Here is a 27,234-nt window from a genome sequence, read left to right on the forward strand (position 1 = left end):
CAGAAGCTGCTCCTCTGTTTTTCAGGGGTCTTATTAATCAGTTCTTTCCTGCTTTATTCTTGGGCTTCATTTCTGTCACACTGCCCTTCAATGTGTTTGTGTTCCCCTAGGGTTTCTTTTTTTCTTTCTTTCTTTTCTTATGACATGAACTTTTTTTTAAAATAATAACAATTTTTTAATTGTAATTATTTGCTTGAGTGTCTCTGTCTCACTTTTTCCCACCCCCTTTTTGTTTTTTTGTTTGTTTGTTTTGGCCATGCTGCGCTACATGGCGGGATCTTAGTTCCCCGACCAGGGATCAAACCTGTGCCCCCTGCAGTGGAAGAGCAGAGTCCTAACCAGTGCACCACCAGGGAATTCCCTGACATGAGCTTTTAAGGTTTAGTCTCTTTAACAACTTTATTTATTTTCTTTCTTTCTTTTTTTTTATTTTATTTTATTTTTTTATTTTTGCCACGCCTTGCGGCTTGCAGGATCTTAGTTCCCTGACAAGGGATTAAACCCGGGCCATGGCAGTGAAAGTGCCAAATCCTAACTACTAGACCACCAGGGAACTCCCTTTCTTTCTTTGCCCACTGCTCTTACCCACATGTCAGTCGCTTATATACTCTCATAATATTGGCTATCCCATAGAAGCCTCCTCTCCAGCATCTCTCCATCATTGCCCTTATACCATGTCGTATTATAATTAGATGTTTCTGTCTCCCCCATTATGAGTTCTGTGTGTATGGATACTGTATTTTTTTCATCCTTGGAGCCTAGTATGGTGTTTTTTCACACAATATGCTCTCAATATAAATTATTTTTTGGGGGGGCGGTGGCTGAGTTGGGTCTTCGTTGCTGCGTGCAGACTTTCTCTGGTTGTGGCGAGAGGGAGCTACTCTTTGTTGCTCTGTACGGGCTTCTCATTTCGGTGCCTTCTCTTGTTGTGGAGCATGGGCTCTAGACGCACAGACTCAGTAGTTGTGGCACACGGGCTTAGTTGCTCCGCGGCATGTGGGATCTTCCCAGAGCAGGGCTTGAACCCATGTCCCCTGCATTGGCAGGCAGATTCTTAACCACTGCGCCACCAGGGAAGCCCCATATACTTTTAAAGAAGCAGTTTCATACAAAGAACAAGAAAGCCATAAGTGGTCTTACTTCTACAGCCAGGCAGCAAATACTTACTGAGCTCTGTAATGTATTCATTGCTATGCTAATTGCTATAGACAGTACAGAGAAATTCAAGACCTAATATATTTTGGGTCCCTTTTGAGAACTTAGGGGTGCTGTATACCCTCACCCTACACAAAACGCATTCGCAGAGACTTCTACATTTAATTCCATGGTGTTCACTGTTTCCTAGGGAGTTCATGTACTCCATGTTAAGAAGCTCTGCTGTAGGCATTTTCAGAGTTGGAGATACCAAAGCATGTGAAAGAATTCAGGAAAATGGAAAGTTGAAATTGGTGGCATTGAATCCCAAATGGAGTTCAGAGACATGAAAAATTGTGTATGTTGTAGTAGTTGGAGGAAGTCGGGTTGTGAATGTGTGATTAGAGAGCAGTGAGAAATAAAACTGTACAGATTATTTTATTCTGGTGTTGCACTGTTTTGTTTTCATGTGGTCATCCTGTATGTCTGATAGGGTGGGGTCCTATGAGTAACAAAGAGGGATCTTTTCTGAAGGGCATGACATTAGGAATGCCATGTCAGTCGCTAAGGAAGAGGCAGATCCCAGAGCAGGATATGGCCTGAGAATCCTTAAATTCTGTGTTCCAGATTAATTCATGGGTGGTGCTGTAGTATGGCGGTGCTGGCCACAGCCTTGCAGCTGAGTAGGCACATTCTTGGAGCAAGGAGTGCAGTAGGTACTATAGACGGACAGGAGGTGCTAACATTGAACAGGCAGGCAGCTCTAAAGCTGGAGAAGTGATTGGGATCGACAGCCTGCCCTTTGGGCAGGAGGTAGGATAGGCCTTGTGGTAGGTAGGCAGGTGGGGTGATAGATAGGCAGGTGGTCTTGTGGCTGGGGTCTGTCCAGGAAGCTGAGCAGGAAAGCCCTGTCAGGGGGTTGTCTTGGGCCTGTGGGCTTTGGGAGTAGCTTTTCTAAGTAAGTCCATGTTCTAATAGTCTGCTGTTAAAACTGTACTGTTAGAAAGTTTACTGCCTCAGCCTTGCTGTGGGCTAGTTAGAGAAGGATGTATGTCCATGCCAGGGCCAAATAGTAAATGGAGATCCATCAGCATTTACTGAGGCCAGTATGGAGGTGGCACAGAGTTTATTGAAATTAAAAAAATTAAACAGGTATGGTGGAACAGGTGATGGAAACCTAAACAGAGTAGTTTGAGGTGCATAATAAGGAAGTATTGCATGTTTATTAAAATATATGGTTTCATTTATTAAAATTTTATCTCTGTATGTTTTTAGAGCATACAGAAATTATCTGCTATATTCTTCATGTTTATAACTCTTCTATTTTTAGTTTTTCAAGGAACCTCAATACTGTTCTCCGTACTGGCTGCACCAGCTTACATTCCCATCAACAGTGTAGGAGGGTTCCCTTTTCTCCATACCCTCTCCAGCATTTATTATTTGCAGACTTTTTGATGGCCATTCTGACCAGTGTGAAGTGATAGTTTTGATTTGCATTTCTCTAATAGTGATGTTCAGCATATTTTCACATGCTGTTGGCCATCTGTATGTCTTCTTTGGGGAAATGTCTGTTTAGGTCTTCTGCCCATGTTTTGATTGGGTTGTTTGTTTTTTTGATATTGAGTTGTATGAGCTGTTTGTATATTTTGGAAATTAAGCCTTTGTCGGTCTCATCATTTGCAAATATTTTCTCCAATTCTGTGGGTCGTCTTTTCGTTTTGTTTATGGTTTCCTTTGCTGTGCAAAAGCTTATAGGTTTGATGAGGTTCCATTTGTTTATTTTTGCTTTTATTTATTGCCTTGGGAGACTGATCTAGGAAAACATTGCTACAATTTGTGTCAGAGAATGTTTTGCCTGTGTTCTCTTCTAGGAGTTTTATGGTGTCATGTCTTGTATTTAACTCTATGAGCCATTTTGAGGTTTTTTTTGTGTATGGTGTGAGGGAGTGTTCTAACTTCACTAATTTACGTGCAGCTGTCCAGCTTTCCCAGTACCACTTGCTGAGGAGACTGTCTTTTCTCGATTGTATATTCTTGCTTCCTTTGTTGAAGATTGATTGACAGTAGATGTGTGGGTTTATTTCTGAGCTCTCTATACTGTTCCATTGATCTATATGTCTATTTTTGTGCCAATAAAAAAGGGAGCATTCCAGAACTCCCTAGTAGGTAATTCAGACAAGTCCAGGACATTTTCAGGAAGGCAGTTTACTTGGTAGTATTGTCTAATGCAAGTACACCCAGTTACTGTCTGGTTTTAGTTTTATTTTTTCTCTTGCTCTGCAGAGTCTTAATAGAGTCTTATGAACGCCAAATATATTAAAAAACTAGTAATAAAGCAGGGCAATAAAGGAGTGTGGATAAATTGTCTCCACCTTAATTTCTGATCAGACCTGGCAAATAGTTTTAAGTGAGAATGTGCACTTGAACAGTTGGTCTTCTAATTTATACTACAGAAGAACAGTCTGAATCTCTAAAATGTTTTACATATCTGCAGAGGAAACAGAATGGTGTTTGTATAGCTGTTTAAGAATTGGAATTAATTTTGTCTACTAACTTTTTCTTAATCTATTGCCAAACACTTTTGCTATAAGTTTAAGAGTTAGTTGTTGTAAGAAGACTACTGTATTGGCTAATAGTATTGGAAGACAGTTCCCACATTCTGTTTTCTGATTCCTGAATATTTCTGAATTTACCTTGGATTTTTTTGCCCTAAATCTTATGTAAAATCACTTTCTTTCCCCTTTCCTTTCTCTGTCTTCCCTTAACTTTTGACTTGAAAACAGTACCTTTTATAAAAAAAAAAACCCTCAAACAAAATTAGACCATTTCATTCTTTCAGATGGCATAGGCTAAAGGCTCCTCCTCCCCCCTCAAAATGGGGTTCTGAACCAGGAGCCTAATGGAGAAGCTGAAAACAGAATGTTCACCTCCGGATACTACTCTACAAAGTGTATCTTTCTATTGAGGTCTTTGTTAGAATTTTGCCTGACCTATTTTGGAGATAATGTAGGAATTAGAAATCTAATGTTCTGTGGCATCTATCACCTTGTTTTTTAAATACAGCAGGCCTCACAAAGTGGACTTCGATTTTTCTCTTGTTCTTCTGTGTTACATTAATCTGGCTTTGCTCTAGAATTGGTTGTGCATTTGATCCTGTGGAGTCTTGACTACTGATCTTCATTCAGATTTTTCAAAGGAATCTGGTTTGTGGGTTTAAATTTTTTTCCCTGGTACTTGGTTGATTTTTTAAGTCAAATATAGCAGCATTTTTTTAAGGTATTTTCAATTATTTTATTTTATTTTATTTTATTTATTTATTTATTAATACATCTATATTGGAGTATAATTGCTTCACAATACTGTGTTAGTTTCTGTTGCACAACAAAGCAAATGAGCCATATGCATACACATGTCCCCATATCCCCTCCCGCTGGAGCCTCCCTCCCATCCTCCCTATCCCACCCCTTAAATCATTGCAAAGCACCGAGCCAATCTCCCTGTTCTATGCTGCTGCTTCCCCCCAGCCAACTATTTTACATTCGGTAGTGTATATATGTCTATGCTACTCTGGCTTCACCCTCCCACCCCATGTCCTCAAGTCCATTCTCTATGTCTACCTCTTTATTCCTGCCCTGCAGCTAGGTTCATCAGTACCCTTTTTTTTTTAGATTCCATATATATGCGTTAGCATACGGTATTTGTTTTTCTCTTTCTGACTTACTTCATTCTGTATGACAGACTCTAGGTCCATTCACTTCACTACAAATAACTCAGTTTTGTTCCTTTTTATGGCTGAGTAATATTCCATTGTATATATGTGCCACATCTTCTTTATTCATTCATCTGTCGATGGACAATTAGGTTGGTTCCATGTCCTGGCTATTGTAAATAGTGCTGCAGTGAACATTGTGGTGTATGTCTCTCTTTGTTTTTTGTTTTTTTCACACACACACACACTGTATCTTACTTTTACAAGAGATAAATAAACTGACACCAAGAATTGTAAATGGATGACCACAACAAAAGCAACAATGATTGCAATTACCAACACGAAACACACTCGTACTATGTCATAATATTGATATTCAGTCCAGTAATCCTCCACTGTAACAGCTCCTTTACTTTGCAGTGAAAATTGATTTGTATATTTTTTGCCTCTGAGTCCTTGTGGGACTTTTTATTATTATTATTCAAACAAAGTCACAAAAACTAATCATCCTCATCAGTTCACTCAGTCCCATGTAATTAATTTCTTTTTCTTCTTGATCTTTTGTTAGCACTTTTATGAATTCATCAGTTTTCCATCAGAGTTCTGAAAATGCTTATTCATTCAGTTCAGCAGTATAGTCAGTTACCAGAAACCTGTACTTGTCAGAGTCTTTTCCATGAATTCCTTGAAGATGAAACCCTTTTATAGGAAAATTTTTGCAGAAGCATCAGAGTACCCCCAGAACTGTCTGTAAATGACAAAAGACTTAAAAATGACCACAGTTAAAGATTTGATGAAAGTTCATAATAATGCAATTGACAAGGAAATTTAGTTATTTCTGAGATATACATTTTAAAGTAATAACTAGAATTATGACTTATAACATTATACCAGAACATAAAAGATTTTTAGAAATTTCATGTAATATCTGAAACATTTATATTAACATATTTCCATACAAATAAACAAAATAAAGTTTAGTATTAGTTGTTTTTTGGTTTGTTTTTTTATACTGCAGGTTCTTATTAGTCATCAATTTTATACACATCAGTATATACATGTCAATCCCAATCACCCAATTCAGCACACCACCATCCCCACCCCACCATGGCTTTTTCTCTTTTTGAATTATGGTTTTCTCAGGGTATTGTCCAGTAGTGGGATTGCTGAGTCATATGGTAGTTCTATTTTAAGTTTTTTAAGGAACCTCCATACTGTTTTCCATAGTGGTTGTATCAATTTACGTTCCCACCAACAGTGTAGGAGGGTTCCCTTTTCACCACATCCTTTCCAGAATTTATTGTTTCTATCTTTTTTGATAATGGCCATTCTGACCAGTGTGAGGTGATACCTCATTGTAGTTTTGATTTGCATTTCTCTAATAATTAGTGATGTTGAGCATCTCTTCATGTACCTCTTGGCCATCTGTATGTCTTCCTTAGTGAAATGTCTATTTAGGTCTTCTGCCCATTGTTTTAACTGGATTGTTTGTTTTTTGATATTGAACTCCATGAGCTGTTTGTATATTTTGGAGATTGATCCTTTGTCTGTTGTTTCATTTGCAAATATTTTCTCCCATTCTGAGGGTTGTCTTTTGGTCTTGTTTGTGGTTTCCTTTGCTGTGCAAAAGCTTTTAAGTTTAATTAAGTCCCGTTTGTTTATTTTTGTTTTTATTTCTGTTATACTAAGAGGTGGGTCAGAAAAGATCTTGCTGTGGTTTATGTCAAAGAGTGTCATTCCTATGTTTTCCTTTAAAAGTTTTATAGGAAACTTTTTTATGTCAAAGAGTGTCTGGTCTTACATTTAAGTCTTTAATCCATTTGGAGTTTATTTTTGTGTATGGTGTTAAGGAGTGTTCTAATTTCATTCTTTTACATGTAGCCGTCCAGTTTTCCCAGCACCACTTATTGAAGAGGCTGTCTTTTCTCCATTGTATGTTCTTGCCTCCTTTGTCATAAATTAGGTGCCCATATGTGCATGGGTTTTATCTCTGGGCATTCTACCCCATACCATTGATCTGTATTTCTCTTTTTGTGCTAGTACCATACTGTCTTGATTACTGTAGCTTTGTGGTATAGTTTAAAGTTGGGGAGCCTGATACCTCCGTTTTGTTTTTTTTTTTTCCTCAAGATTCCTTTGGCTATTTGGGGTCTTTTGTGTTTCCATATAAATTGTAAGATTTTTTTGTTCTAATTCTGTGAAGAATGCCGTTGGTAGTGTGATAGGGATTGCACTGAATCTGTAGATTGCTTTGGGCAGTATAGTCATTTTCGCAATATTGATTTCTTCCAATCCAAGAGCATGGTATATTTCTCCATCTGTTTATATCATCTTTGACTTCTTTCATCAGTGTTTTGTAGTTTTCTGAGTACAAGTCTTGCCTCCTTAGGCAGGTTTATTCCTAGGTATTTCATTCTTTTTGTTGCAGTGGTAAATGGGAGTGTTTCCTTAATTTCTCTTGCTGATTTTTCATTGTTGGTGTATAGGAATGCCAGAGATTTCTGTGCATTAATTTTGTATCCTGCAGCCTTACCAAATTCAGTGATAAAATCTAGTAGTTTTCCGGTGGCATCTTTAGGGTTTTCTATGTATAGTATCATGTCATCAGGAAATAGTGACAGTTTTACTTCTTCTTTTCCAATTTGTATTCCTTCTATTTCTTTTTCTCTTGATTGCCATAGCTAGGACTTCCAAAACTATGTTGAATAAGAGGGGCGAGGGACTTCCCTGATGGTGCAGTGGATGGGAATCCGCCTGCCAGTGCAGGGGACACAGGTTCGAGCCCTGGTCCAGGAGGATCCCACATGCTGTGGAGCAACTGAGCCCACGTGCCACAACTGCTGAAGCCTGTGTGCCTAGAGCCTGTGCTCCACAACAAGAGAAGCCTGTGCACTGCAATGAAGAGTAGCCCCCACTCGCTGCAACTAGAGAAAGCCCGCGCGCAGCAATGAAGACCCAACGCAGCCAAAAATAAACAAATAAATAAATTACTTAATTAAAAAAGAAAAAGAAAAGAGTGGCGAGAGTGGACATCCTTGTCTTGTTCCTGATCCTAGTGGAAATGCTTTCAGTTTTTCACCATTGAGTATGATGTTTGCTGTGGGTTTGTCATATATGGTCTTTATTATGTTGAGGTAGGTTCCCCCTGTGCCCATTTTCTGGAGAGTCTTTATCATAAATGGGTGTTGAATTTTGTTCAAAAGCTTTTTCTGCATCTATTAAGATGATCATATGGTTTTTATTCCTTAATTTATTAATGTGGTGTATCACATTGATTGATTTGCATATATAAAGAATCCTTGCATCCCTGGGATAAATCCCACTTGATCATGGTGTATGATCCTTTTAAAGTGCTGTTGGATTCTGTTTGCTAGTATTTTGTTCAGGATTTTTTCATCTATGTTCATCAGTGATACTGGTTTGTAATTTTCTTTTTTTGTGATTTTTTTTTTTTCTGGTTTTGGTATCAGGGTGATGGTGGCTTTGTAGAATGAATTTGGGAGTGTTTCTCCCTCTGCAGTTTTTTGGAAGGGTTTGAGAAGGATCTGTGTTAGCTCTTCTCTAAATGTTTGATTGAATTCGCCTGTGAAGCCATCTGATCCTGGACTTTTGTTTGTTGGAAGATTTTTAATTACAGTTTCAATTTCATTACTTGTGATAGGTCTGTTTATATTTTCTAATTCTTCCTGGTTCAGTCTTGGAAAATTGTACCTTTCCAAGAATTTGTCCATTTCTTTGTGGTTGTCCATTTTATTGGCATGTAGTTGTCTGTAATAGTCCTTTGTATTTCTTCAGTGTCAGTTGTGATTTCTCCTTTTTCATTTCTAATTCTATTTATTTGTGTCCTTTCCCTTTTTTTCTTGATGAGTCTGGCTAAGGGTTTGTCAGTTTTGTTTATCTTCTCAAAGAACCAGCTTTTAGTTTTATTGATCTTTGCTGTTGTTTTCTTCATTTCTGTTTCATTTATTTCTGCTCTGATCTTTATGATCTCTTCTACTGACTTCGGGTTTTCTTTGTTCTTCTTTCTCTAGTTCTTTTAAGTGTAGGGATAGATTGTTTATTTGAGATTTTTCTTGTTTCTTGAGGTGAGATTGAGTTGCTATAAACTTCCCTCTTAGAACTGCTTTTGCTGTGTCCCATAGGTTTTGGGTCGTCGTGTTTTCATTGTCATTTGTTTCAATGTATTTTTAAAATTTCTTCTTTGATTTCTTCAGTGATCTCTTGGTTATTTAGTAGTGCACTGTTTAGCCTCCGTGTATTTGTGGTTTTTTACAGTTTTTTCCCTATAATTGATTTGCAGTCCTATAGCGTTGTGGTCAGAAAAGAAGCTCGATACGATTTCAGTTTTCTTAAATTTTCTGAGGCTTGATTTGTGACCCAAGATGTGATCTATCCTAGAGAATGTTCTGTGTGCACTTGAGAAGAAAGTGTATTCTGCCACTTTTGGGTGGAATGTTCTATAAATATCAGTTAGATCTATCTGATCTGTTGTGTCATTTAAAGCTTGTGTTTCCTTATTTATTTTCTGTTTGGATATCTGTCCACTGGTGTAAGCAGGGTGTTAAAGTCCCCTACTACTATTGTGTTACTGTCGATTTCTTCTTTCACGGCTGTTAGCATTGCCTTATGTATTGAGGTGTTCCTGTGTTGGGTGCATAAACATTTGTCATTGTTATATCTTCTTCTTGGATTGATCCCTTGATCATTATGTAGTGTCCCTCCTTATCTCTTGTAATAGTCTTTATTTTAAAGTCTATTTTATCTGATCGGAGTATTGCTACTCCAGCTTTCTTTTGATTTCCATCTGCATGGAACATCCTTTTCCATCCCTTCACTTTCAGTCTGTATGTGTCCCTAGGTCTGAAGTGGGTCTCTTGTAGACAGCATATATATGGGTCTTGTTTTTGTATCCATTCAGCCAGTCTGTATCTTTTGGTTGGGCCATTTAATCCATTTACATTCAATGTTACCGATATGTATGTTTCTATTACCATTTTCTCAATTGTTTTGGGTTTGTTTTTTATGGGTCTTTTCCTTCTCTTGCCGTTTCCTGCTTAGAGATGTTTCTTTAGCATTTGTTGTAAAGCTGGTTTGGTGGTACTGAATTCTCTTAGCTTTTGTTTGTCTGAAAAGCTTTTGACTTCTTTGTGAATCTGAATGAGATCCTTGCTGGGTAGAGTAATCTTGGTTGTAGGTTTTTCTCTTTCATCACTTCAAGTATATCTTGCCACTCCCTTCTGGCCTGCAGAGTATCCACTGAAAAATCAGCCGATAACCTAATGGGGATTCCTTTGTATGTTATTTTTTGTTTTTCCCTTACTGCTTTTAATATTTTTTCTTTGAATTTAATTTTTGCTTGATTAATATGTGTCCTGGTATGTTTTTCCTAGCGTTTATCCTGTATGGGACTCTCTGTGCTTCCTGAACTTGAGTGACTATTTCCTTTCCCATGTTAGGGAAGTTTTCCACTATAATCTCTTGAAATATTTTCTCAGACCCTTTATTGTTCTCTTCTTCTTCTGGGATGCCTATAATTCGAATGTTGGTCTGTTTGGTGTTGTCCCAGAAGTCTCAGAGATTGTCTTCAATTCTTTTTATTCTTTTTTCCTTATTCTGCTCCTTGGCAGGTATTTCTTTTTTTTTTTTTTTTTAACATCTTTATTGGGGTATAATTGCTTTACAATGGTGTGTTAGTTTCTGCTTTATAACAGAGTGAGTCAGTTATACATATATATATGTTCCCATATCTCTTCCCTCTTTGTCTCCCTCCCTCCCACCCTCCCTATCCCACCCCTCCAGACAGCCACAAAGAACCGAGCCGGTTTCCCTGTGCCATGCGGCTGCTTCCCACTGGCTATCTACCTTACATTTGTTAGTATATATATGCCCATGTCTCTCTCTCGCCCTAACACACCTCACCCTTCCCCCTCCCCATATCCTCAAGTCTGTTCTCCAGTAGGTCTGTGTCTTTATTCCTGTTTTACCCCTAGGTTCTTCATAACATTTTTTTTTCTTAAATTCCATATATATGTGTTAGCATATGGTATTTGTCCTTCTCTTTCTGACTTACTTCACTCTGTATGACAGACTCTAGATCTATCCACCTCATTACAAATAGCTCAATTTCATTTCTTTTTATGGCTGAGGAATATTCCATTGAATATATGTGCCACATCTTTCAGCTCACTTATTCATTCTTCTGCCTCTGTTATTCTGTTATTGATTCCTTCTAGTGTATTTTTCATTTCAGTTATTGTGTTGTTCACCTCTCTTTGTTCTTTAGTTCTTCTAGATCTTTGTTAAACATTCCTTGTATTTTTTCAATCTGTGCTTCCGTTGTATTTTCGAGATTCTGGATCATCTTTACTATCATTACTCTGAATTCTTTTTCAGGTGGATTGCCTATTTCTTCTTTATTTATTTGGTCTTGTAGGTTTTTTACCTTGCTTCTTCTTTTGTGACATGTTTTTTTGCTGTCTCTCTCTTTTTTTTTTTAATGAGTGAGATTGTGTTCCTGTTTTACTGGTTGTTTGGCCTGAGGCTTCCACCACTATTGGATAGAGCTGGGTAGGTTATTGGGTAGAGGTGGGTCTTGGTGCTGAGTTGAGGAACTCTGTGAGACCTCACTCTGATGAATATTCCCTGGGGTCTGAGGTTCTGTTAATCCAGTGGTTCGGACTCGGAGCTCCCACTGCAGGAGCTTCTGCCTGAACCTGGGCTCGTGAATCAAGATCCTGCAAGTCGTGTGGGGCAGCAAAAAAGAAAAAAAGAAAAAGAGAACAATAACAAAGTAAAAAATAAAATTAGACTAGGAAACTAACAGATATATTAGAAAGAATGTAAAAATAATAATATAGATGAATCAGCAACCGGAAGGTATATCAGTACTGCTGTAGTAAAAAAAAGAGAAAGGGAAAAGGAAAAAAAAGGGGGTGGGGGGGGAAGGCCTTGGCCCTGGAGAGCAGGGCCTAAACAAGGGTGAGGTTTGGGTGGTGGGCAGGGCCAGTGCTCAGGACCCACAGGGCTGGAAGGAACAGAAGGGGCCCAGGTGTGCCCCCCACCCCTGGTCTCAGGGCAGGGGACCTCACCTGGGAGCCCAGCAGCCTTTCTGGGCTCGAGTGGACAGGGCAAACGCCCTCCTCTCCTCTCACCTGCTCCTCTGGTCTGAGGTCTGGGAGGGCCCCTCCCACCTGCCTCTCCTGATCTCTTGGGCCTCCCTCCTATGCCCCCAGGAGTGTGGCTGGCTGGGGGTGGGAGGGGAGGCCTTGGAGGGCAGGGGACTTGCCTGGGAGCTCAGCAGGTTCCCCTGCCCCCAGTGGGCGGGGCAATCGCCCTCTGCCCTTCTCCTGCTCCCCCTGGACGGCCCCTCCCACCTACCACTCCTGATCTCCCCAGCCTCCCTCCTGTGCCCCCAGGACCCATGTGACCTGGATGGGGCTTTGTGCCGGGGGAACTGGCTTGAGAGCTCAGCAGGCTCCGCTGCCCGAGTGAGCCAGGTGATCGCCCTCTGCTCCTTTCCAGCTCTTCCTGGAGAGCGCCTCCCACCTGCCTCTCCTGATCTCCCTGGCCTCAGGGGCACCAATCTTGTTTGGCCTCCACTTCTCTCCCCTTGGTCCCCCTACGTCCCACTGGTTCACTCTGGGGTTCCTCCTGTCTTCTTGGGGGTCAGAGTTTCCCACCAGCAGCTGGCAGGCGCCCTAGTTGTAGGGAGATGCTAAGTCTGTGTCTTCCCACACCACCATCTTGACTCCTCCCCCCAGCAGCATTTTAAGTGATAAAATTTCTGAACAATTTCAGCTCAACTTTTAATTTAGCTAATTTAAGGTTTTAAGAAAATTGCTTTTCAGATGTTAAATTACTAATTACAGTGCCTTTATGTTACATAAAGGGCCTGGTAAAACTAAGGTGAAATATTTTATCTTAAAAATGTTTTGCCTAAAGTTTTAACTAGGGAATCCAATTTGTACATCTCACAAACGGAGTTTATTAGTAGGGGAAATAAGAACTATTGCATATTTATTTATTTACTTTTGGCCATGCCGCGCCTCATGCATGCATGCGGAATCTTAGTTCCCGGACCAAGGATCGAACCCTTGCCCCCTACAGTGGAAGTGCAGAGTCTTAACCACTGGACCGCCAGGGAAGTCCCCAGAACTACTGCTTTTTAATATTTAAGTAGGATATGTTTTTCTCTCAGGAATATTTTTTTTATCTCATTTTATCATAGTACTATAAAATTTTGTAATTCATTTTGTATAGGAAGAATATCAGGTTTCTTCATTATTGATGCATGCTGGTGCAGATTGGCGCTGCCTAAATAGAGCTTCTGGGTCCAATTACTTTATTCAAACTTGTGATAAAGTATATTGTAACATCAAAAGCATTTGTATGGTGGTTTATTGTGGAAGCCCTGTATCTTTTGCACTTTCTGAATAGTGCACCGATCGAGATGTCTGTCCTGTTGTTTAGTCATATTGTAGGCTTTTCCGTTGCTTTCCATCAGAGGAACAGAAACACAAATTAATTTGTAAATTGTATTTTTAACAAGAACAGAACTTAGGTATTTGCTTTTCCACATCAGTTGATTCTTTCCAGACTTTGGTCAAAGGGGTACTTAGGTCAGATCTCAGAAAAGAACAAAAGAAAATGATTTGGGTGGTTTGGTTTGATTCTAACTAGAAAACCATAGAGTCTCTCTTTAAATTTTTAATTAATTTATTTTTAACACAAGGAGTGATGTTTGGACTGAAAATAAGAGACTCTTAACATGATACACTGTACATTTCCTTGAAGCTGCTTGTTGCTCAGGAAAGAACTTCTTCATGTGGCATACTGTGTTTCTTAGAGCTCATTATTGCTGCTTTTCCGCTCCTGTATTTGCACTTTTGAAGCTGACATCCTTGAGCTCTCTTGCCTACTTCAGCTGTTCCAGTAGTCTCCATCTCAGTTCTCTTGCTAAGGTTCTGTCATTTCTTCCTTGAATGGTAAATTTTGAGTTACAGGACTCAGAAACTTTCTGTAATGATCACAGTCAAAATAACTATTGCTCTAGGCTATATTATTTTGTTGTCAGACATCTCATCCCTTATTAAAAAATCTACAGTGACCACTGTTGCTTACAGAATAAAGTTGGGATGCCATACCTTGGCATTCAGGGCCCTCCCCAGTGGAACTTCTCTTTTTCAACCTCATCTCTCATTATTCCCCAGTATTAATCCGCTTCTTGACCTAAGGTGGCGTTTTCTGCATGCTAGATATTCTTCTCTCCATTTTTGAGCTTGGTTATCTTACTGCTGGATTTATTCTCCACTCTGAATATCTTCCTTCCTAACTAGAATTTTACATACTTTTTCAAGACCAAGCTCAAATCTCCTTTCCTCTTTAGAGTCTTCCCTGACCTTCCCAGCTCACTGTGGTCTGTTTTGATTGCCTATAACAATGGCTTCTAAGCTTTACTACATTTTATTTTCAGCACAGAATAGTTTGTTCCCCCCTACCCCCAAGAAAATAGGCTGAATCCCACTTATAAGGCAGTGGTGGGGGAGGGGATTGGGAATTATCCTAGAACCTTATTTATTCAGCTTTTGCTTTATCTGCTCAGGTACCCTTAAGAAATCAGATTTCATGGTGCACAGTTGAAAAATCAGTTGTCTTACCTCATGTACTGAACACTCAGCTTTACAAAGCAGTGTATATCTTTTTGTGAATGTATTTTGTCTCTCCCAATGCATTATAATTTTCTGGAGTTCAGGCATCATGTTTATAGAACCTAGGGATGTGTACACCCTATGGTATCTAGCATAATGCCTTACAGATATGTAGTAGGTACTCAACGTATACTGATTCTTTCAATTGATATTTTTAAAGTTTTATAGGTCTTTACACACACTGCACCCAAGCCAGGGAAAAACTAGTAGTTTTTGGTGTTTCTTTTTTTTTGTTTCTTACGTAGACATTGCCATAGACAACTGGTAATTACCACTCATTTCCAGGAAACTCAAGAAAGCAATTATTCCTAGCCAGACTAAAAGCAGCTTTCCTACAACATGACATATCCAGAGTATATTTTTCTGACAAAAGGTTGCTTCTGGTAGGCATTTTAATACCCTTTTGAAATACAGAAAACAAAATCCCAGGTGCTAACTTTGAAAACAAGACCCAAATGATTCTGGTACAAGTGAGAAAAGTCAGAAGCACAGGTAAGGGAGTGTGAAGTATTAGAACATGCACGCGGGCTATTTTGAAGGTCTTTCTTTTTTTTTTTTGCGATTCGCGGGCCTCTCACCATTGTGGCCTCTCCCGTTGTGGAGCACAGGCTCTGGACGCGCAGGCTCCGTGGCCATGGCTCACGGGCCCAGCCGCTCCGCGGCATGTGGGATCCTCCCGGACCGGGGCACGAACCCGTGTCCCCTGCATCGGCAGGCGGACTCTCAACCACTGCGCCACCAGGGAAGCCCTTGAAGGCCTTTTAAAGTAATTAATTTGCCTTAGTTGCTGTGTATATTAGAAATGCATACATACTTGAATTTATGTCAAAGGACACAATGTATTCATTTGTGAAGAACAGTATGAAATCAACTTTACTTCGGTTCAGTTTGAAATCATACGAGTAAAAGATACCACACCTTAGAGATTCGCTTATTTTATTTTTGTGCTAACCAGGGTAGAAATAAACCCCTTTCTACTTATGGGTCACAAAACTCATTTTCCTTGTTCAAGTACCCTAGAGGCAAAGATATGATTAGGTAGTTCTCTGTTTGTAAAAATGACATTCTTTTCTAGTAAGATAAGAAATTATTTTTAAAATTTTCAAAATTTTGAGTAAAATGCAGGGTGCAGGTGGTTGGCCTATTCTTAATTTTGTCGTGTTGGTCTGTCCTGTCCTGTGGAATGTTGTTAGGTGTTGCATGGATTTGCTCACCAGTGCGTTCTTCTTTATTGTAACATCTCCATCTACTAGAAAGTCATGGTTTTGCCATTATTGGCTTTTATTTTATTTGCACAAAAGACTTTTTTAAAATTTAATTTAATTTTTTTGGTTGTGCCCTGTGGCTTGCAGGATCTTAGTTCCCCGACCAGGGATTGAACCAATGCCCTTGGCAGTGGAAGTGTGGCATCCTAACCACTGGACTGCCAGGGAATTCCCCCAAGAGACTTTTATTAAAGACAGGTGTTTGGTCAAGAATTCTAGCTGCTGGGACAAGAAGAGATTATGAGCAGGGAAGTCTTTGTTGCCTGTTTGTAGGGGACATGTGCTATAGAGATGGATCCTGATTTTCTGTCCTGACCCTATCATGTGTGAAGTCAGGATGACCTGTGTTTTGTTTTTCAACACTTTATACTAGTTCTTCCTGATTTATTTTCTTCTTTAAAGCTTAAAGTTGAAGAAAAAACTGACTTTTGTGGATGTAACCTCAAAGACTTGAGTTTTGTGGTTACATAACTGTCGTCATATGGTGTATCAAACAAACCACTTCCAACATTTTAAATGTTAAATAGTTCTGCTTAACAGGCCCAGAATTATGATTAGAAAATAGTTGTGGTTGTTCAAAATGAACATTATCCACTTTTGCATTTTTTAATAGGCAAGTGCTGTTGTCTGATTCATATTGTAATATAATTATAACTTCTTGGTATTTAGAACAGAGGGGTATATACATTTGGAATGTATTTAAGTTTCCCATAGTTTTGTGGCTAAGACCCTTAATATCTTCAAATGTTAGTTTGCATATGGTAGATTTTGCAAAATTTTATTTTCAAGTTGATCATTTGGGACAGAACACTATTCCTGCAGAAATTTAGCTCTGTTACTTCAATATCATTCATTTCCATCTTATTTTATCAGCCTGCTTTCATGACTTTGTCATCACTTCTAACTGCTTCTCTTCCAGAATGCCCTCCAAGATCTACTCTGACCATAGCCACCTTGACCTTTACTCTTCTACTCCTTTTCTTGTTACCTCTCACAGGGCTCTCTGACCATTCCCTGGCCTTCCATTTTTAAACCCCTCTCTGTCTACTCCTTCAGCTAAGTAAAGGACTGTGGCTGGGGAAAATACCATTGTGGTGCTGGTTAGTTAGGAATGTAGGGTTTCTAGCTCCTGCTGGAGCTTCAGCTCAGCAGACCCTTTTCTGGTCTGTTTCTGCAACCCTAATTAATGACTACCACCTCCAGTTCCTTACTCTGTTTACCTCATTTCCTTTATCCACAGCAGAATGCTCTTTCTTCCTTCTTTTTTTTTTTTTTTTTGCGGTATGCGGGCCTCTCACTGTTGTAGCCTCTCCTGTTGCGGAGCACAGGCTCCGGACGTGCAGGCTCAGCGGCCATGGCTTACGGGCCCAGCCACTCCGCGGCATGTGGGATCTTCCCAGACCAGGGTACGAACCTGTGTGCCCTGCATCGGCAGGCGGACTCTCAACCACTGCGCCACCAGGGAAGCCCAGCTTTCTTCCTTCTTTTTAGAACACATAGCCAGTGTTCTTACCCTGGATCCATGGATTTCCAAATGGTTCATGGAGAAGATTCAGGGCATTGATGAACTTGGGTGGGAAAAATTATCACATCTTTATTTTCATTAATCTTTGATTGAAATGGAGCCTTTCTTTCTTTCTTTTTTTTTAAGATGTTGGGGGTAGGAGTTTATTTATTTATTTATTTTTGCTGTGTTAGGTCTTCGTTTCTGTGCGAGGACTTTCTCGAGTTGTGGCAAGTAGGGGCCACTCTTCATCGCGGTGCATGGGCCTCTCACTGTCGCGGCCTCTCTTGTTGCAGAGCACGGGCTCCAGACGCACAGGCTCAGTAGTTGTGGCTCACGGGCCTAGTTGCTCTGCAGCATGTGGGATCTTCCCAGACCAGGGCTCGAACCCGTGTCCCCTGCATTGGCAAGCAGATTCCCAACCACTGCACCACCAGGGAAGCCCGAGAAAATATTTTTTTTAATTGTTGAAAAATGTCACAGTATTAATAATTGATCAAAAGAGAACAATATCATTGAAATAAGTTTTTTTAGTTATCTGGAATGTCAGTGTTTGAGAAAAAGTAGATTTAATTGAGAGATGAAATGGGTAGCTGAGGATTTTGGTTAAGACTTTTCTGAAAGTACATTTGAGGGCTTCTGATGTCAAGTCTGATAATGATTTTTTAATTTCATTCACTTTTATGTCATTTTGTAGTTATAATTTTAAATTTATTTTTATTAACTTAAAGCCTGTCACTAGCACATTAGTTTTTTCACCACTATTCTGGCCATTTAAAAAAATCTCAGACAACTTTGATTTTTCATAGTCCTAATTGACTGAGGATATATTGATAGAAGAGGAAAAATTGAGCAGAGAACATTTATTTCCTGGGTGTGGGACTGAAGAATGCCTAAGAGAGAGGCTGTGAATTGGTTGAGACATTTCTTTCTGATTACCACCAGGTGGCAGCACTGGCTCAGAACGACTGGGTTTCTGCCCTGAATCAGAAGGAAGGGAAGGTTTAGAGGCAGGGGACAACATTATGCCCTTTCCCTCTGTCTCCCCCTTTCCCTAAATTGGATGTCATAAGGCTGGGAATGGAGCACATCTTCGTTATATTTTATTATCTGATCATTTTATTGTTTTCTTTTTTTCTTTCTGTGCTTGTAGTTCCTTCAGAAACAGGTAACGTTTTTCTGCCAGTCACATTGTATTCTTGCTTCTTGCTTTTATAATGCTTTTGCTTCTTATCGTGGAGGACAATGGAAAATTAATATATTCTGACTTTATGGCATTGGAAAATCTGCACACAAATTTGCACAATTGCAATTAGATTATAGCCAGTTGATTTTCTGAATTTTGCAGAAATCCTGGCAGTAACATTTTACTATTTAATACCAGCAATGATTTTTCAAAAATCCAAACATGGCTGTTAATAAAATAACATATTCAGGATTTACAGTAGTAGATACTGGTAATAGTGTAGAATGGAATATCCAGGTCTTGCTTCCTTCTAACTAATGATACTATGTTGACCTAAAATACAGTATTTAGGATCAGGCTTTTCCCTGCCATCTTGACACTTTAGCCTCATTTTGCTGATTCTCTACTTCTGCACATCTTATGCACGTCTTTCCCTAAACCATTTGCTCATCTTTATTTATTTAGTTTTTGGGGGGATTTATATCAACTTTATTTCAACTTTGCGTATTTTTTATGGCATGTGCATTATTGTTTCATCGCTTTCAAACCTGCCTCATGTTTTTCACAGTTAACTTTGATTTATTCTTGTGAGCAGACTTGAATCAAAGCACTACATTTACTAATGATGGTAGATTCTTCCGAAGCGCTTTTTTTAAACATCTTTATTGGAGTATAATTGCTTTACAATGGTGTGTTAGTTTTTGCTGTATAACAAAGTACATCAGCTATACATATACATATATCCCCATATCTCCTCCCTCTTGCGTCTCGCTCCCACCCTCCCTATCCCACCCCTCTAGGTGGACACAAAGCACCTTTTTTTTTCTTTTTTAGATTCCATATATATGTGTTACCATATGGTATTTGTTTTTCTCTTTCTGACTTACTTCACTCTGTATGACAGTCTCTAGGTCCATCCACCTCACTACAAATAACTCAATTTCGTTTCTTTTTATGGCTGAGTAATATTCCGTTGTATATATGTGCCACATCTTCTTTATCCATTCATCTGTCAGTGGGCACTTAGGTTGCTTCCATGTCCTGGCTGTGGTAAATAGAGCTGCAGTGAACATTGTGGTACATGACTCTTTTTGAATTATGGTTTTCTCAGGGTATATGCCCAGTAGTGGGATTGCTGGGTCACATGGTAGTTCTATTTTTAGTTTTTTAAGGAGCCTCCATACTGTTCTCCATAGTGGCTGTATCAGTTTACATTCCCACCAGCAGTCATTTGCTCATCTTTAAAAAGGGATTTTCTTTGGGGGAAATTTTTAAATTAAGGAATACCATTCCTTACTAATAGATACATACTTTTGTGTTTTCCCTCCCCTGCTTTTCTGCCCTCAAAGGAAAATGTGATGCTAAGTAACAACCTGTGAACTGTTAATTCCTTTATAAGATTGGTATTGTAAACAGAAGATTTAACATGAAAATGTAGCATTAAAAAAATTAGGTTGTTTAATAATGGCCTCTTAATACCACCCTAAATTGTAATTAGCAGAGTATAACTTGGTTCAGTGAAGTTTTAAATGCTTGCTTTTTCACATTGGCTCCCTGTTCGGGATTCTTTTTGATTTTGTTTAAAATCATACTGATAGAAATATATTTAAGCTATTTTTATTGTATATTTCAGTCTTTCAATTTGAGGACATCTTGGCTCAGTCCCTAGTCTTTCCTAAATACTTTGACAGAGCCCACGTCCCCTACAATGATAAAAGTCCATTTATGTGGATCTGTTAAAAAAAGTCTTCTATTCTGGGCTTTAATTTCTAGAATAAAAAACATATTTAATGCTGGGTTTCCATCTAAGTAAATGCTTTACTCATTTAAATATATGCTTTTCAAAAACTAGTGTGATTAAAACATTAACAGGATCTTAAATATTAATTAATAATCCCACTACTTCTTGTAGAACAGTGGTCCCCAACCTTTTTGGCACCAGGGACCAGTTTCGTGGAAGACGATTTTTCCAGAGGTGGGTAGGGGATGGTTTTAGGATGATTCAAACACATTACATTTCTTGTGCACGTTATTTCTATTATTATTACATTGTAATATATTATGAAATAATTATACAATTCACCATAATGCAGAATCAGTGGGAGCCCTGAGCTTGTTTTCCTGCAACTAGATGGTCCCATCTGGGGGTGATGGGAGACAGTGACACCCGAAGTGTGTTACTTATGTCCAGTCTACTCTGTGATCTCGTTTTGGTCACTGTCACTGCAGAAAACCCTGCTTCACAAGGATAGGATGTTGGAAATGGAAGCAGGCTTTTCAGTGCTTTTGTAGCAATCTCAGGATATTCCACCTTGACTTTAATAATCCAGAATGTATGGAGATTTGAAGTTGCCTCAAACGTACTTTTAAGGCCACTGTCATTTGCAGTCTCAAGCAGTTGATCCTCTTCTAGCACGAACAAAGTTGATTCACCTGGTTTATTCACAAATGGGTCGCGGATCCATTCCTTCCCAGTTCGGGGGTCTTTTGTGTTTGGGAAGTAATGCTCAAATTCTTGAAAGCTGAGATAGGTGATCATACATTAGCTAGGAGAAAGAAGGCCCTGGTTCAGTTTCTTTCAGAATCTCTGCTAATGTTTGAAACATGTCAAAAATCCCAGTGTTCACTTGTTGCCCCCATAATTCCAATTCAGCTTTGAATGCAACCACCTTATCTGCCCACTTGAACACAGTTATCATTCTCCCTTCAAGTGACAGATTGAGTTTGTTGAGCAGGTTGAATATGCCACACAAGTAAGCAAGTTTTGCGACCCATTCTGTGTCACTGAAATGTGCTGCCAGTGGTGACTGTTTTTCTACAAGAAATCTCTGGAGCGGCTCTCGTAACTCAGAAACTCTGGCTAGTGATCTACCTTTGGAAAGCCATCTCACTTGTGTGTAAGAGAAGGCACGTGTGCTCTGCGTCCATCTCCTCACAAAGCTGCGTGAGCAGATGTGAATTAAGGGCATGTACTTTAATGTGGTTGATAATTTTAATCACACCCTGCAAGACGTTGTTAAGTTCAGGTGACATTTTTTGGCTAGCCAGCATTTCTTTATGGATGACACACAGTGTATAGACTGACATTCAGAAGAAACCTCTTTGACCCGACTAGTGAAACCAGAAAACCGTCCAGTCATGGCAGCCGCTCCGTCTGTGCATATACCGACACAAAATGACCAGTTGAATTTTCCTGATGTGTAATCATTCAAAGACTTGAATAGTTCTGCAGCTGTGGTGGTGGTTGGCAACAAAAGTGCACATAACATATCATCACGCACATCCTCCTGAAAATTATATCGCACAAAAACAAGCGTTGTTGCCTTGTCAACATCGGTAGACTTGTCAACCTGGATTGTGTACCACGGCGACTCATTAATCCTAAAAATTGTGCCTCAATATCCTCTACTATTTCATCAGTTTGTCTAGTTATAGTGCTAGCCGAAAGAGGAACACGTGCCACCTTTTGAACTGCAGCCTCTCCTAAAAGTTCACGACAAATGTCCTTAGCAGGCAGGATCAACTCTTCACCAATAGTAAAGGGCTTCTTAGCTTTAGCAATGCGGTTAGCCGCTAAAGAATGATGCTCTCAGTGCAGACACATTTGATTAAGTGGTGGCCTTCAGTAATTGCTTCTGTTCTTTGTGTTCACGTTGTTTTCTTTTGAAAAACTCCAAAGGCTTGTCTTTTAATTCAGGGCGGTTGGTCTCCATGTGGCAAAGCAGTTTTGAAGGTTTCATGGCTTCGTTGGATAGCTGGTCACCACATATTATACAAGTGGGCTTGGAGAATGTGAATCACCTGTTGCAGTGAACCCATAATTTAAGTAGGACTCTTGGTATTTTCTTTTCAGTGCAGCTTTCTTTTTGTTGGCAGTCTCAGAGTCTTCTGCTCTCTCATCATTGGGTCTTTCCCCCTTTTCAAAGAAGCTCTCCAGTGATGTTTGTTTTCTACTCATTTTGGCTAGGGTTAGCTTGTGGGCTTACCAAAACTGTGACTGAGGCAAGTGCACAGTGCGGGAAAGAGGCACAGACAGAAGTGGTAATTAAAATAATGGGTGGGCCACGCACGGACTAAAATAAGTGTTGGATTCTGACTTAAAGCCTGCCACCAGATACAGCTGTACAATTGAAGTACATCCACTCACTTGCCACTGTAAAGCCTGCCACTGGATGCAGCTTAATTGTCACGTGCCACTCACTGACAGGGTATTGATATGAGTCTGCAAGCACTTATGGTCTCTGTGCAGTCAAACCTCTCTGCTAATGATAATCTGTATTTGCAGCTGCTCCCCAGCGCTAGCATCGCTGCCTCAGCTCCACCTCAGATCATCAGGCATTAGATTCTCATAAGGAGCACACAACCTAGATCCCTCACATGCGCAATTCACAGGTTTGTGCTCCTATGAGAACCTAATGCTGCCGCTGATCTGACAGGAGGCGGAGCTCAGGAGGTAATGGGAGTGATGCGGAGTGGCTGTAAATGCAGAAGAAGCTTCTGTTGCTCGCCTGCCGCTCACCACCTGCTCTGCAGCCTGGTTCCAGTACCGGTCTGTGGCCCGGGGGTTGAGGGCCCCTGTTGTAGAAGATAACATGACTGGTTTGTAATTTTTCTGTGGTCTAGTTTTTTGTTCTAATTTTGTGAGAATTAAAGTAGGGAATTTCAGCCACCTAATGTACGTCATTATTTGATGTTTTTCTTGGAGCATCTCACATTCTTGAAAATACACATGGCAAAATCAGTTTTACCAAGAATTTCTGTAACTTTAAGATGATGTAGAGTAGAACTTGACTCAGGCAGGTATTATATAAAGCCAAGTTTTTAGGGCCATCAGTGGCTTACAGCTGAAGATGGCATTATGAAGATAACATCAGTGGTTAGAACCTCTTAGCTTTTCCAAAATGCAGTCATCTTCCAGTGAATGCTAATCCCACTCCTAGCTGAGGCCTGCTGCTTTAGGGATCCCCCTTGGTATGCTCTTGGCTCTTATAATTGCTAGCAACAGGAGCCATGCTGCCTGATAGAGCTGGCAGCTAAGCCCATAGGTGCAGTTATGCTTTCATTGCCTAGTGTGCATGAATACACACCCACATCCACTTATCCACCTGTAGTTTGAGATGAGAGGAGGTAAGAGCTAGCTAGGCTTATAGTGCCATGCCTAAATTTGCTGGCTCAAGTTTCTTATTTCACCCTCACCTTGCCCACTGGGGAGCCAATGACAGTTTTAGAAACAGTACCAAATCAGAAATCCCTCTGGAATTATCTCTTTTGAAGGAGACACAGGTGTTGATTTTTTCCCTTCCTCCTCCTCCTTGATGGCAGCTTAAAGTAAGGGTGAGGGTGTGGTGACTGGGAGCCAGTACTCTCTAGGAGAGCCAGATCAGCAGAAGTATTACTCCACAGCCCTGTGCTAGATGATACCCTATAGGTCCGGACATCTAAATGTAAGCCGGTATCTCCAAAGCATTTCCTAACACTGTCATTGCCCAAGTAGACCTTTATTTAGCTGGGTCCTAACTTCCAACTAGAGATTTTCTTTTCTAGACAGCAGCTATGATATATATAGTTCCTGTCAGGTGAGCATACTAATGCCATGCTGCTCTCACAAGCTAGTGCTTTTCAGTAATGTTAGCAGAGGAGGAAAGGGTACATTAGGTGAGAAAGTATTGACAGGGAAGTCCAGGTAGGCCTGCCACCTGAACCTTCTGGGGACAGGTAACACTGTGGGGCCTGAGCTTTGTATTGGAGTGGCTCTAGGGAAATATGGGTTCTGTGTGGGGGTGGGTCACTTCGATTGGCTTTAGTTACTAATGGCAACGGTATGTTAGGATACTGACCCCTGCATGTAGACGTGGATTTGGAAAGGTAAAAGATCAGCAAACGTTTGGCTGAAGGAGCTCTGAGGGCATATCTAATTACTGGGTCTGTTAAACAAAAGAGATCTTGTTTTAGATGGATTGATAGAAAATTTCTGGATCAATTCTGAAACACAAAGCAATTATTTTTAATACAATTTATGACTTGTGTGACTACATTATAACATTTCATGTGGCTTAAAATTATATGGGTAAAACATACCTTCACCAGTAATCATCTGTGATGCCATTTACTGAATTAAGTTTTTTGAAGGTTAGAAACATTACACATCTGAAAGCATACTGTTAATGAATGCTATTCTTTCTGTATCCGAAATTCACTTTTCATAATTATTTTTTAGCATACATCTCTGTTGATAAATCCATGTATGTATTCACGTAGCCTATTGTCTGGTTGTATGATCTTTCAACCAAAACCATCCTTTGCAGATGCTTTTACTGACTCTGCTATCAGTGCTAAAGTGAATGGTGAACACAAAGAGAAGGACCTGGAGCCCTGGGATGCAGGTGAACTCACTACCAGTGAGGAACTGGAGGCTTTGGAAAATGATGTTGTAAGCAAAATCTTTTCGATTAGTAACACTATGGTCGTGTGATATGGTATGACATCCTATCACTTGGTTTTAATTTAAGTATGTTGTTGTAAATATATTTAAAGTAGCAGTTTTATTGTGTAAATAGAGACTTCGCCCTAGGCAGTATATACAGAAAAATGTTTCTTTGGGATGCTTATGAATTATTTGTATGTTTTTAACATAAGTCCTAATAAGCAACATAAAAATTTAAATTGGAAACCATGGGAAACTAGAAATGCTGGCATGTTTTGCTTTGAGTACTCTGCAGAATAGGCAGCCTAAGGAAAGTGGTGTCTTGTCTGTTGACTTTACCTAGCGGTGAGGTCAAATTGTGACTTTTAGGCTTCTTGTCTGTCAGAGAGGCACTCATTATTAAGATATATTGTTAGATTACATTAGAATTAAAGCAATAAGTAAATTTCTTTGTCTTAAAATTAGGAACATTCTCGACAAAAATCTATTTCCAGAAGCCTCTTGGCATATATTTTTACTTTTCCCATAACACATCATTTATAAATCAAATACTTAATAATGATTCTGTCATTAGGATTCTGTAAATTCCGTTTCTAAACTGTGGAGATAGAAGCAAAGTCTCTTGCCAAAAATGAGTGTTTAGATAGTAAAATTTGAATGGGATGGGGGACTTCCCTGGCGGTCCAGTGATTAGAACTTCACCTTCCAATGTAGGGAGTGTGTGTTTGATCCCTGGTCGGGGAGCTAGGATCCCATGTGCCTCATGGCCAAAAAACTGAAACATAAAACAGAAGCAATATTGTAACAGATTCAATAAAGACTTGTAAAAGTCCACATCAAAAAAATCTTTAAAAAAAAAAATTTCAAAGGGATGAAGAATCTTTCATTGAATATTACAGAAAAGTCTTATTTAACAAATCTGTGTTTGATGTTTAAGTCATTGTCTAGTTGCAAAACTGGAAATACATAGACAATGCATCATTATTAATTTTCAAACTTTTTAAAGAAGCACATATAACTGAATGTGAAGGTTCTCAGGTTTGTGCAGCACATCACCTCTGTGGAGGATATGGAAAAGCAGGCACTCTTTTTGTTTTTTTTTCTAATTGATAGTGAAGCAGTTAAATTGATAGACGCTTTCTAGAGAGCATTCTGGCAATGTTTATCAAAATTTAAAACACACATACACTTTATTTAATCTACACTGGGTCTTAGTTGCGGCACGCGGACTCTTAGTTGTGGCATGCATGTGGGATCTAGTTCCCCAACCAGGGATCGAAGCCGGGCCCTCTGCATTGGGAGCGTGGAGTCTTACCCACCGGACCACCAGGGAAGTCCCCACACATACACTTTGGTCCAGCAATTCTACCTCTGAGAATTTATCCATATGACTTTCAAATAATTATGTATGAGGATGTTTTTCACAGCATTTTATTCTAATAGTGAAAAATAGGAAACATCCTAACTGTCCATCAATAGGGCATGGGTTAAATAGATTTATTGTACCTCCATTCAGTTGAAATACTGTATGTCCACTGGAAAGAAAGATATTCTGGGAAGATATCTAAAACTTACTAAAAGAAAGCAGGGCTTCCCTGGTGGCGCGGTGGTTGAGAGTCCGTCTGCCGATGCAGGGGACACGGGTTCGTGCCCCGGTCCGGGAGGATCCCACGTGCCACGGAGCAGCTGGGCCTGCGAGCCATGGCCGCTGAGCCTGTGCGTACGGAGCCTGTGCTCTGCAACGGGAGAGGCCGCAACAGTGAGAGGACTGTGTACCGCAAAAAAAAAAAAAGAAAAAGAAAGTTGCAGAGAATTTTCAAAACAGAGAGCTGATGATAATAATCATATTCTTACATATGCACAGAGAATGTCTGGAATTATGCCCAAGAAGTTGTTAATGGTGGTTATCTGTGCACACTGGGATTGGCAGATTTTACTTTTCACTGGATGTCTTTCTGCACTGTTTAAATTTTTTACATGGAGCATATACTAAAAGAGCATATTTTAAAGCTTCCATAGGTAACTGATTTCCTACCCGCATGTGTTAGGCCAAAGTAGTTGATTTAGTGGTGGAATTACATTACAGTTTTATCTGGAGTAGCACAGAGGGAGCCAAGGTTAATGGGTGACCTTAGAGGCAAGTTTTAGTCTTGAAATTGCCATCAACATTGCTCAGATGATGCTGTGCCCTCTTCTGACATGGATAATGATAACCCCTTTCTACCAGTCAGACCTGATGATCAGTCAACTCAAAAAGGTTTCAGGTAAATACCTTGTAGAAAGGTCACCGTTACGGAGTAGGGAA

At 39.7% G+C, this 27,234-nt stretch overlaps 1 protein-coding gene across 1 annotated transcript in view; it reads left to right on the forward strand.

Moving 5' to 3' along the window:
• Nucleotides 1-27,234, forward strand: part of ATXN2 (ataxin 2) — a 122,582-nt gene that overhangs the window by 40,216 nt on the left and 55,132 nt on the right. The window contains exon 6 of the mRNA XM_007464876.1: nucleotides 24,811-24,935. Within this exon, the coding sequence (XP_007464938.1) occupies nucleotides 24,811-24,935 (125 nt within the window). The remainder of the gene's footprint in view (nucleotides 1-24,810; nucleotides 24,936-27,234) is intronic.

This window comes from Lipotes vexillifer, unplaced genomic scaffold (assembly GCF_000442215.2).
Source record: "Lipotes vexillifer unplaced genomic scaffold, Lipotes_vexillifer_v1.1 scaffold2030, whole genome shotgun sequence".
Taxonomy (NCBI): domain Eukaryota; kingdom Metazoa; phylum Chordata; class Mammalia; order Artiodactyla; family Lipotidae; genus Lipotes; species Lipotes vexillifer.